Genomic DNA, 13,417 nt, shown 5'->3' on the forward strand with positions numbered 1-13,417 from the left:
TTGTTTGACTCAGCGTCAACGCACAATGTAATTAACTCGAAGCTTATTAAGAGGCTCAAGTTGAAAACTAGTCCGTCTCACTACTTATACAGTCAAGATGGCGGACGAAAGTTCAACTGAAGTATGGGACCAGAGGGTTACCCAGTTGGAACTTCGAATTCAGGACTATGTTGAGAAGCTGGACTTTAAGTTGACCAGGCTTGCTCACGCAAATATAGCCCTAGACATGGCTTGGCATTTTTGGAAAAATCCAGCCATTGATTGGAAAAAGCATATTTACCAGTTCAAGATGAATGGGGGAGAATATGTTTTGCGAGGTGAAAAGGATTTACCTCGAGGACCATTGATTTCAGCCATGGAAATTCGGAAGACTCCAAAAGAGTTTCTGTGTCTGTGTATAGCATCGGTAGAGTCGATTGATGATGCATCGGCTAGCACTAAGGCTACCCAAGATGGGGAAATGGCCGAGTTGGCTAAAGAGATATCGAAGAAGTACTCTGATTGTTTTAGGGATGAGTTACCTTATGGGTTACCTCCAGAGCGGACTGTTCAAGATGAACGGGGGAGAATATGTTTTGCGAGGTGAAAAGGATTTACCTCGAGGACCATTGATTTCAGCCATGGAAATTCGAAAGACTCCGAAAGAGTTTCTGTGTCTGTGTATAGCATCGGTAGAGTCGATTGATGATGCATCTGCTAGCACTGAGACTACCCAAGATGGGGAAATGGCCGAGTTGGCTAAAGAGATATCGGAGAAGTACTCTGATTGTTTTAGGGATGAGTTACCTTATGGGTTACCTCCAGAGCGGACTGTTCAGCATAAAATTGAGCTTATCCCGAGGGCAGAACCTGTAAATAGACCTCCCTATAGATTAAGCTTTACAGAAGAAGCTGAGGTGCGAAGACAACTGAAAGAATACCTCAAGCTGGGGCAAATTCAACCCAGTTTTTCACCTTTTGCTTCGCCAGTGATATTAAAGAAGAAGAAAGATGATACTTTTCGTCTCTGTATAGATTATAGAGCATTGATTAGTATCACTATCAAGCACAGGTATCCGATGGCTCGGATCGATGATTTGCTAGATGGATTACATGGGGCCATAATTTTCAGTAAGATAGATCTTAAGTGTGGCTACAATCAGATCCGTATTAGAGCCGAGGATGTGCATAAAACCGCTTTTAGAAGCAGGTTTGGTCATTATGAGTTTTTGGTAATGCCCTTTGGACTCACCAATGCTCCAGCTACATTCGTCATGCTTATGAACGATTTACTACGTCCGTATATCGGAAAGTTTGTAGTACATTTTATTGACGATATTCTGGTATTCAGTAAAGTATTACTGAGCATCTCGAACACTTAAGAATAGTGTTCAGTACTTTGAGGAAAGCCAGTCTTTATGTAAATAAAAAGAAAACTATATTGTGTATGGTAAGACTTGAATATTTAGGATTCATAATTACTCCTGAGGGGGTAGAAATGGATCCAAAGAAAGTGGCTGCGATACTGACTTGGCCAATCCCTCAGAGTTTAACCGCTTTGTGATCATTCTTGGGATTTGTCCAATTTTATCGAAGGCATATCAAAGGATATTCTGAAATAGTATCGCCATTGACTGATCTGACCTCAGATAAAGTACCTTTTATATGGGGACAGAATCAACAGAAAAGTTTTAACACCATAAAACAAGCTGTGGTCACAGGACCGGTGTTAAAAATAATTGATCCCCAGAACCGTTATTCCTTGAAACCGATGCAAGTGGCATTGCGGTAGGAGCAGTTCTCCTCCAAGAGGGAAGGCCAGTAGCCTTTGAAAGCAAGAAGCTTTCTTCCTCTTAACAAAATTGGCCAACTCATGAATTAGAGTTGTATGCTACTATCCATGCTTTGAAAACATGGAGACATTATTTGTATGGATCAGAGTTTTATGTGGATGTTGATCATGATACTCTGAAACATTTTTGTAAACAACCTGACTTGAGAGGCCGCCAAGCTAGGTACCGAAGAGGGAAGGATAATAAAGTTGCTGATGTGTTGTCACGCTTATGCATAACATGAGTTTCACGATGCTAGAGAGTGCTCTAATGGCCGCGATTAGAGAAACTCAAAAGGTGGACTAGTTCGTCCAGAGCCTATGGCCTAAGGCTCATATGTTAAAACCCGAGGAAAAGGATGACCTGGCATCCTGAAAAGGCCAAACTTATGCAAGATATGCCATAAGGGATGGTATGCTGAAAAGAAATGTCAAGGTAGTAGTACCTAATCAGAATGATCTCAGGCAGAGAGTCATTTAACAATGCCATGAGAGCCCATGTGCGGGACATCCAGGAGTCAAAAAGACATATGATCTCGTGAAGCGAGATTTCTTTTAGCCAAAGATGAAAAAGTATATTCATGAATATGTGACACGTTGTTTTTCGTGTCAGGTAAGTAAGGCAGAGCGGGTGAAGCCACTCGGACTTTTACAACCCTTGGAGATACCACTAAGTAAGTGGGAGAGCATTTCCATGGACTTTATTGTAGGTTTGCCTATGACACAAGGTGGATATGATTCTATCCTTGTGGTGGTTGATCGTCTTACCAAGATGGCTCACTTCATTCCAACTAGAGAATCTGTTAGTGCCCCGCAAGTGGCGGATTTGTTTATTAGACATATATTTCGTCTGCATGGATTACCCAAATCCATAGTATCAGACAGAGATGTCAAATTTACCGGTCATTTTTGGACTGCGGTATTTGAGACACTAAGGACTGAGTTGGGAATGAGTAGTGGGGATCATCCAGAAACGGATGGTCAGACAGAAAGAATCAACCAAATTTTAGAGGATATGCTTAGAGCATATGTGTCATTGAGGCAACATACATGGGACAAGTGGTTGCCATTGTTAGAGTTTGCCTACAATGATAGAAAACATTCCTCTACAGGGTTCAGTCCGTTTGAACTCAACTATGGTTATAGGCCAGCGAATCCAACTATAGTTGGAATACCTCAGAAAGTGCCTAGTGCCGCGAACTTTGTGGTTCAGATGCGGGAGATGCTAGCACTTGCGAGAGCTAACATCCGCCAAGCTATGGATAGAGCGAAGGCATATGCGGATGAAAACCGATCCGCTAGAAAATTTAAGGAAGGAGAAAAAAAATTTCTCAGAGTTCCTTCGCACTCTAAGTCTTTGACTGCAGGAGAGTGTACTAAGTTATCACCTCGATATTGTGGGCCATAATTAATTCTAAAAAGAATAGGCAAGGTAGCCTATTAATTAGAATTACCACAGGGTTGTAAGGTGCACCCAGTGTTTCATGTTTCTCGTTTAAAGAAATTTTTGCATAAAGCTGACTCACTAATCGAAGGTGTTGTTTTATTTCAGGAGATAGAGGATAATGCAAGACGCAAACCAACAGGAATCCTGGACCGAGGAACAATGCAAGTGCGCAATCAGAAGATACCCACGGTGTTGGTTGCATGGCATGGTCTACCTCTATCAGAAGCTACCTGGGAATCCGTATACCAGTTACAGAGAGTGTTCCCAGATTTCATCATCAAGGACGCTGATGCTTGAAGAGGGAAGGAATGTTATGCTCTAGCCGAGATAGCATGACCTCGGAAAGATCGGTGGGCATTTTTCCTTAGAGGACCGACTTCTGTAATATTTTATGTGCGTAAATTAAATGGTCAAGGGAAGTAACTGCCAAGGTCCTAGGTGAGGGTGTATTGGCATCGACTAGGTGGTTCTGAGTGCTCAGGCCTAGGTGCACCTAAATGTGTAAGAATGCCAAGGGGCAAATGTTTTAATTGTGCCCCAAGAGAGGGGTAAATGGTGTACCAAGCTAAAGGTCTAAAATGATGACGTGGCAGGAGGGAACCATCTAGGGAATTGTGGGCTTGTGGATAGGCATGAAAAAAATGAATTACGTATCTTGTGTGCATGCAATCCATGAGATAGGCTGGGAGGATAATCTGGAGGCCATCGCCTGTGATTGTGCCTGTGATTCGACGAAAAGAAGTCAGAGATTAGTATTTATTGTGTCAGTTAATTATTTGAGCTTTCCTATCCTCTGGAAGCTTTTTAAAAGCTTTCCGGGCACCCACAGTGGAAACAAGTCCCCTCTCCCAACTGGAACACTGCATTCAAGGAGAGGCATCTAGTGGTCTACCATGCTCATCCAAAATATTGTCATTCCACATGAGTGGCTACCTATCAATTTCTTCGCGAGAGGAAGGGGGAACCCTCGGAAGAGTACTCCTAAAGCTGGCCTGCTTTCAAGATAGCTGCCATGAGAGGGGAGGAAGGAGATCTGAGACGGGCTAAAGTGAAAATCTATCTGGTACTATCCATCGAGTCGCCTCCCGAAGACGGTGTGCATAACTATATGCTGCGAATGAAAAAATCCTTCCATGGCTCCTATCCAGGCATAACTTCGCTCACAACCAAGCATGGAAGTTCTGCTTCTCACTTGGCTTTCAAACCAATATTGCATGAAATACAAAGGAAGGCTCTCAATTCTATTCAGCCATCGACTCTCCCAAGAGTGAACTTTGTCTTGTGTTCTGCATCCCCTTCATGATCTCTCCTCCAGAACCTTTCAAAAGCTAGATCTCTCTAGAGTCACCCCTAAGCCCAGCACTTGCCAATTGGCCTCTCCACTCAGTGCACGTATCCCACAAGGGACATTATCATAAAGCACTCTCATAGGCTCCCCTTTGCACCTCTTCATTAATGCCTAGGCCTAGAAATAAACATAGAACCAAACCTTGGAACGAGTACCAATACATTGTGCCATATGGGAAAAGTTTTAAGGTATGTAAGGTACGCTAGCTTTAAAAATCTTTTTCTCCTAAAAAGAGGAAAGGAAGGGAGAGAGAGGGTGGGGAAGGGACAATATACTCGTGACTATAGTCCATAGAATGCAATGCTTGATCACCATCATCAATCAAGTTGATTCTACCATTGTTGACTGTTGCTGTACATACATCATACATGGAACTAAACCAACGAGATTCAACTGAAACTAAAAGCTCCAAATTGAAACCAATTACTATATCAAGATTGTACAACATACTAGAGCAATAATTCACGACTTAGACTCTATACTCTATAGTCTACGAGGCTGTGTGGACCATGGGAGTGACTAAAGCTTCAAAAAGAAGGATGTACAGAGCTGCAAGAAGGGCTACAAACCAGCCTTGAGATAGGATGAGGAGGGAAGAGGTTGAAATGGTACCCAAACACGTGCCGAATTGATCTAAAGCAGCAAAGGGATTTTTAGGTGTCTTTTACAATTACAAGTATACATTTAAAGGAAAGATGACATAGTTAAACCACTCTCTTTCAAACATGCCCACCCACCCAATCCACCCCACAAAAAACAAAAACAAAAAAACACCCAGAAAAAAATATGTATGCATACCATACTGTCGACACCATACGGAAAATTTTGCATGGCACACGTACCAGAACTACCTTGCATTATGTGGAATTAATTTATCTTTGATGAACATGGTATATGCCTCTTGGAACCTCAAGGTAAATGCAATGGTCCAAATGGTAGAGAGGTCCCATTTCGTCCGTGGGATCATGGAAGGCATTGAAAGACCTTCTAAAGGATTAGAACAATCACATGTATGTCTCTCAGATGGTGTTACGCGAAGAGGATAGAATGGCAGAACTGAGAGAGGGGAAGAGGAGAAGTGAGAAGTAAGGAAATGGGTAGAGGGGAGGAGGAGGACAGGACAAGGGGGGAAGAGAGAGAGAGAGAGAGAGTCTATTAAAGTCATAGGAAGACCAAGAAGCGTCTAGGAGACTAAAAGAAGCTGATACAATCAACTGATCAGTGGAGCCACTAAACGGACATCAATACCCACGATGCATGCAAAATCAAAAAATCCATAATCTTGCCCATGGAGGCGACGAAGCTTGCAGCGAAGGGGAAAGAGAAGTCGTACAAACACAGCCATCGCTGGACAGAGTTGCAATCAGTCTTAAAAACATATGCCAATCCCAAAGCAACTTGAGGCCTCCCTGATTTGCAAACGCCAGCCTGTGCTAGTACTTGATGCATAAATGATTCAATGGAAGAGGTTTAATCCTCTCTCCAAATTCTATGGAGCCAAAGGTAGTAGTGCATTCAACGAGGGCCTTTTTAAGATCTGTTGTGATCATTTTCATGGCCAGGAGTGCGGTATGTCCTATGGTTGTCCAAACCTCTTCTCCACTCACTACTTGAGAGAGACGCAAACCTCAATGGCCACTCTGCTTGGATCCAAGGCTTCGTGTGCACTAAGAAGGCCACAACATGTCATAGCACAAGCCTGATGCAGAATCACAGAGCAATGTGCAACAACAAACATCTTGAGCTTCCGATCAATCATGTTATGAGCTCCCTAGTATTTGCAAGCAAAGAATACATGGCCTTTTCTTTAGGGTATCTTTGATTTATCATACGAAAGGTCATGATTGAGGTTGCGAGAACGTTTAAGTGAGTTGAATCCACATCAATGGCGCCATGATGCTTGATTACACAAGGCATAACATGGTTTGACGCCGTCTACTACCCTGATGACTTCTCTCGCCCCTTCACTGTAGGTCTGCTCTCATTCAACTTCATCGCTCTCACCTTACGACCTCTGGGTGTCATGACAGAAATGCCTCAAGGGATTCCTCTACATGTTTGTTCACCCTTTCAGATAGACTATCAGTCTTAGGGTGCTATACATTGCTAGGGATGACTAAAGTACCCACTACTATAATAATTCTTGCCACAAATGACCCATAAATTTTGCAAGTCACGGGCAATTTCCTAAGGGAATCCATGATACTTTTACATGTGATCAATGAACTGTCAAGCAGCTTGCGATGCTGAATATTGGGTCTCAATGGGTATGAAATGGGCTTGTTGTGTTAGCCTATCCACCACTACAAAGATGTTGTTCCATCCTCTAATTGTAGAAGGCAATCCCGTGATAAAATCGAATGGATGCGAAAAACCAGCTGGTAATTTGCTGTCCGCTTATTTTCTGACCTGGCAGACATTCAGCAATTTAAAGTCAGGATGATCCTTGCATGAGGGCTCTTGCAATTCTGAAAAGATGGTTGTTGTCTTTGAATTCTACACATACTCTTCTTGAATATCATGTATCCAATCCTGATAGACGATAGAAACTGCAAATAACGAGCACGCCCACATCCTGGATAAGGCATTTGCAACCACATTTTCTTTCCCCTTTTTGTACCCAATGTCAAAATCATGGGACTCTACTGAATCCAAACCATCCCTTTTGCTTGGCTAACAAGTTGGGCTGTGTGAGGAAAAATCTGAGGGTTCTATTTTGACTTTGATTTTCCTCCCGTATAGATAGTGATGCCACTTTTTGAAGGCATGTAAGGCTAACATTTCCTGATCATAAACATGGTAGTTGAGCTCGTTGGCATCAATTTTTTTGCTTTCAAAAGGTATTAGACCATGCTCTTGCCTTAGAACATCCCCAGCCTGTGCCACTAGCATCCTCCTCCATAAGGAATGGCTGTGAGAAGTAAGGGCATACAAACATGAGTGCATGAGTCAAGGTAAATTTGAGGTCTTCAAAACTGAGCTGCAATTCTTTTGAACACAAAAAGGCAACCTTCTTCAAGAGTTCCGTAAGAGGAGCTGCCCTCTTGGCAAATTCCTGAATAAATCGCCTGTAGATAGAAGCAAGATCCAAAAACCCTCTCTATCGGGTGGGATTCAATGGCTGAAACCAGTCCCTTATGCATTTCACCTTTGTCAAGTTCACCCGAATCCCATCTCTGCTCACAATGTGTCCCAAAAAATTCAAGCTTTTCTGCCATAAAGGTACATTTGTCAAGATTCAACCTTTTAACCTCAAAACTCCCAGCGTTTGTTTGACATGCTCAATGCGCTCCTGTTTGCTCCTGCTGTAAATGCGGACGTCATATGAGAAATCTTTGCTCTTGAAAAATACCTAAAGGTTTAGTCGAGGAAATCCAAGTATTGAACCCCAAGTGATAAACAATGGAGGGACAGCCTTTTCTTCTCTAAGTCCCCCTCTCACCACATAGTGTGGCATTCTCAGCCATAGCCTTGGCTTTTTCATGTTTTGAATGTTTTGCATGTTGCATTGATTTCTTTAGTTCTCTCATGCTCTACATGATGCATCAGTACTTCGAGACTTATACTCTTTGGTTATACTTCATAAAACTTTTTTTCATTGAAAAAGAATAATATAGAGCTTTAAAATTTTGAGTAAAGAGAAAAATTGAGAACAATGTTATTAGGACGCTAAAACCATGCAATCAAGATTTGACAAACTAGAGAATGCCTAACAAAACAAAAAGTAAATGGGAAAACTGGAGCCAAGATGTACTCCACAAAGATTTTGTCCACTTACTGCTGGCACACCAGTCATACATTGGGCTAAAATGTAACCAACTGCACAAACTGCACCATGTATATCTTCAAACCTGCTTTGGAAACAATACATTCCATCATGATAAGTCAGCTTTAAAAGGAAAACAAACTTGCTGAGTTCAAGCAAGGAGCACAAATGTATTATACCTGCCCTTTTGACCTACACGGAATGTCTTCCTTAGATCTTCAAGAAGAGCCACTGCTGTTGATGTTGAAAGTCCAGAAGATACAATGCCCAATAGCCGAGCTACAGTTTCCCGAGTAATCACATCCAAGTGTCCAAGAAATTGTTGAAGCCATGGTATCCTATTGCAGTAACGTTCCAAAAATTTCTAGCACGAGACAATGTGAAGATTCAATTTTTGATCTCATAAAGTATGATGATAAAGAGTAGACGAACCACACCTATTTTTTCAGTATATCCACCCCACGTCTTACGATGCACACCATGACACCTCACACACTACTTATCACGACATACACTTTGATCACGACCTAAAACCCAAGTACTCTGTACGACTCTACACTCTACCCACATACATCAATCACATACCGCTTCTAGAGGATCGAGCTCCCTAATCACATGCTCTCTCCATGAGGTTGCCCTACACATTTTTCCACACACCACACGTTCCACACGCTGCCCTCTCTTGGCTTAGTACCCTATAACAGCTGGTATGATGACGAGTGTTCTGGTACGCCGGGAGAAGTTAATAAACATTTTGTTTAAAGACAAGTCTAAAGACTTTTGGCAGAAGTTTCTTGAGCAGCAAGCCCCATCCCCTCTCACGGACACCAAACTCTGACACTCCTATGGATGCAAGATGTATGATGTCCCTAACCAGCCAGCACCCGATCTCTTGCACGCACCATGCCCCACATCCTATTGTGACCCCAACCTACAGATACTCATGAATTCTTTCTATCTGGAGGAGGGAGATGATGATGGAGACAGCACAAGATTTGACACTCGAGGAGGTCAGATGGACAGAAGAAATGCAAGTGTGCCTCATCTATCAGCACATGTACCGCATCAGCCATCATCCATGAGGAAGATATCTCATTCATCTTATAGGCTCAACATCGAGGAATCTAGGAGACTGTTGGCTGCCAAATGCCCCCCAGCCACACACAAAGGTTCTCTGGCCAACCACAGTAAATGACAAACATGCTCCACAGATATAAAGAGACCACACTTTGTCATTATTCTGACTATTAACATAATAAAATAAACTCAACTACCGGTAATCCTCTTGACTTAGTAAAGTCTAGTCAAAAGAAGGGGCCATCAATTAAATACCAAGCAACATGATTGTCATACTACTACTTTCGCTATACCGAACAATTGTATGTCTTCAGACAAATATAAAGATTTTCAATCTTCAAAGCACTTCATAACCATCTACTTATGTCTTTAAATATATCCATTTATGATAGAGTTCTAGATAGGGAATTATACCTCGGGTTCCTTGGAAGCCAATGCAAGTAATCCACTTGAAGCCTTTGCATGAAGTTCAGAAGATCCATTTGACGCCATAGCATGTTCCAAAAGCAAGAGAAATCGTTCGTCTAATGATAATAAGGTATTGTCTGCCTTATAACATTCCAGAATAAATGATATCATAGACACATATGTCTTTGATGGAAACAAAGTGTCCCGTTCACCCATCTCAGCAGGTGCTAGCAACATCCGTTGTTGTTGACAAATAAAGTCCAACATATCACCTAATGATGGATAGTTTCCTTTCAAGGTTCCATCTTGCTTTACATGCAAAAGACCCTCTGATGCCATCTCCCTGTACACATCATAAAAACATAACCATATTCATGAGTTCTCATAGCTTTTCCTCCAAGTTGAATCATAGTTTGCAAGTCTCTTTCCTAAACCCCTTACAAAACTGCTATGTGTTATAATGGATACATCATACAAATCATGGGCCGCACAGAGAGGGGATAAGTGGACAGAATCATGGGTATAACAGCTGCTGATATACAAGAAGATGCATGTGAAATCAGGGAGCTAGAGACGTGGAAAATGCTACAGAAACTATGGTGAATCCCATGGGCAACAATGCAGCTCTACAAACAGGAAATTAATTCAATGGACATATCAATATCTAAAAGGAATCTGATCTGCAAAATCAGAACTAGTTCATATGATCTCGAGATGGAGAGGGGTAGGTGGGCAAGACCCAAGATCGCCAAAGAAGAAAGGATCTGCAAAATCTGCCCCACTGTGGAGTTGGGAGATGAGCAGAATGTACTCCTAACATGCAGAGCTTAAGCATAGATAACTTTCAAAATCTGTTGGAGCAACCAGCCAAAAAGCTAGGGAGCTGCTTGAAAGAGTAACCAAGTCATCCATGAGGTTCTTTTAGAGTTACACACATTCAGGACCTGGTTGGCGCCCCAAGGCGCAAGCTCCCTGTGAAGCTCAGTTTTTACAAAGACCATTGCCTAAGGATTTCAGCAAAGGGTTTCATTGATCCACCAAGGTACACACAGATCAACCTCCCTCCCTCCTTGAGGATATTTACAGTGCAGTTCCGTGTCTCATCACACCGACTCGCATTGGAAGTGGACGATCAGAGGGCATACCCAGAGAGGACCGCCCTATGCGATCATCAGGAGATCAAGTAAAAGGAGCATTACGATTTCATATGCCAGTGTACTATGAGATTAGAGGTCGCTATCATTGTCTCTTCAAGGATAGTTTCAAACCCCTATCCAGCCCTTTGTCCTACCCAGATCAGAGGTGCGTAGTAGCTTGCATCCATGAGATCATCCAACACACAGAGCATTTGCTCACAGAGGCGAGACCAGAAAGTACAGCCAGACTTCACTCAGAGCATGATTACTGAGTTTTTCCAGCCACACAACACTAACCAGCAAGGTTCAGTGCACACCCTTAATGGAAATGTCCTTTGTCAAAGTTAAACCAAGAGCTTGTGGGTGTTTCTCAAAATTCTCTTTTCCAAGTGAGATCAGCTCATATCAGCACAAAGGAGAGCACAAGAGACATGTCAGACTCGCCAATGGGTTGAGACATTGATCATACTTAGGGGACCTTCCCTCCATGTTCACCAGACCAGAGGCACGGTTGATTGGCATGACAGTGACACTAGTTCATCACAAGGCCATAGCTAGGAGACCACAGTGGACCATGCGTACTGACAGCTATTAGCGTCCCATCACAGGTTTTATGCCACCACAACAGCCTCACACATGGCCGACCCCCTCTTAGGCTTGAGTTCTCCACCAACCCTCCCCAAACGGTTATCACAGTGCCGCCAATCCTCACCCTCTCCATAAGCTCAAAGAGTTCTCTCTCTTTATGTATCGGTATCGTTATGATCATGGATTTTCCCTTGTGTTCATCATGGGTGTTCATGCTTATTTAGAGGCTCCCCTCAGCTCATTGTATTAGGCTTTGTTAGTCTTGTAGACCCTTTGGGCTTTCGAAGTCTTTTAATAAACTCTCCCTCCCTCCCTCTCTCTCTCTCTCTCTCTCTCTCTCTAAAGGGGGGGGAGGGGGGGCAAGAGTTCCCCACCAAGATCCAGTTCTATCGTGAAAAGTTAGCGTATCTAAGGATGGACTCGTACCTTGAGGTTAGAGGAGTCTCACATGCACTGAGGATTGCAGATGTGGGTCTCGTCACATCAGCTGGGGATCAAGGTAGGGACAGCTGCAAGCATACCTAGAGAGCAACGGATTTGTAGGTTATGCACACTGGAGGCAATTGAGACAGAGGAGCATTTCTTATGTGTTTGCCTAGCCAATTATGAGATACGGGGACACTTTCACTACCTCCTTCAGGAAGGGCAGGGCTTTGGCCCACTCTCCTGACTGATCAACTTTCATGATCAAGTCTACATTGGGTTTCTATCTGATCGAGATGCAACGACACGGAGAGATGCTACAATAGACCAGCAACAACACGCATTGACAGCACCACGGGTTGCCGAGGTGGACCAATCATAGTAACATGTCATGGACTTCTATGCATTTGAGTCAGCTCCGGCCCACATAGGGGTGGAGGAGTTAGCAAACATGCAGGCAGCATGGATAAGCGGAAAGAGACAGCACAACACTATCGAGCGAGAGATGCAGAGCCCATGCACGACGTGAAGAGCGACCAAATGACGCACGATCGGGGTCCGACACATCTCGGCTATCCTTATAGGAGAACGCCCGAGACTTTGTTTGCAGATTTTTGTCACTTTTGGAGGCATTTTTTACCAATTTTGGAGCTACTGCTTGCATTTTCGTGTTGTTCTAGGGTTGCAGCTGCAGAACCGCCTTCAACAGAGCACCTTCGGGGCTGCTCCTAGCCTCTAATTCATTCAGAACAGCCTTTTTCCAGAAGAGTCTCCTGCTATGTCATCTCAGACCTGTTTAAGAAAGCTGCTTTGCACTTTGGAGCACCAATGACAGCCCATTTCTTTGCTGCCCCTCCATTTCAGCTTGCTGTCCGCTTTCATCAAGGTCTTTGCCATCATGACTTCATTGTCTTCCTTTCTTGCTCATGGAGAAGTTCAAGGGGGAAGGTTTTCCCACATGGCAAACCAAGATGCAGCTGCTTCTCATGCATAAAGGTGTTTGGGATGTTGTTGAGGACGACAAAGTTGGATTACTTGATCAGCAACACCAAGAATTTGGAAGCAACTCTCAAATGTTGACTCCTGGCTCGTTGGAGGAGACTTCAGCAATCTTGAGTTTGAGGAGGACAAGCAGGGTGGAGCCTCCTTCTCAGTGATGACTACATCCCAGCACGTGTTCATCTTTGAGACAGTGGCCCCCCTGGAGGGGCGCAAAGTTGTCCGAACTCCCTAAGAGTCTCCCCTACTCCTTTGGATAGTTTTGACTTCTTAGCCTTCCTAGTCTCGTTGGCCGTCTTCTTTTCATCCATTTCTTTAACTTTCGAACTCTATGCATCAGCATGAGTTATATTTTATGAGCTCTTTCCTTGGCATTATCTTTTGATTCGTTGATTTTGTTTTTGGAGCGTGGGCT

The 13,417-nt window shown here is 43.3% G+C and overlaps 1 protein-coding gene across 2 annotated transcripts in view; it reads right to left on the reverse strand.

Moving 5' to 3' along the window:
- The window catches only part of LOC147895586 (ARM repeat superfamily protein), a 264,407-nt gene that overhangs the window by 167,073 nt on the left and 83,917 nt on the right, over nt 1–13,417 (reverse strand). The window contains exons 16-18 of one of the 2 annotated variants that reach the window (XM_087383313.1): nt 9,863–10,199; nt 8,551–8,735; nt 8,384–8,456 (exon numbers count right to left, since the gene is read on the reverse strand). In XM_087383313.1, the coding sequence (XP_087239439.1) occupies nt 8,384–8,456; nt 8,551–8,735; nt 9,863–10,199 (595 nt within the window). Of the gene's footprint in view, nt 1–8,383; nt 8,460–8,550; nt 8,736–9,862; nt 10,200–13,417 lie in introns of both variants that reach the window. The other variant, XM_087383312.1, reaches the window with a different exon arrangement.

The sequence above is a fragment of the Dipteris shenzhenensis genome, chromosome 13 (genome assembly GCF_047967505.1).
Source record: "Dipteris shenzhenensis isolate YYH24624 ecotype China chromosome 13, Dip_SZ_1.0, whole genome shotgun sequence".
Taxonomy (NCBI): Eukaryota; Viridiplantae; Streptophyta; class Polypodiopsida; order Gleicheniales; family Dipteridaceae; genus Dipteris; species Dipteris shenzhenensis.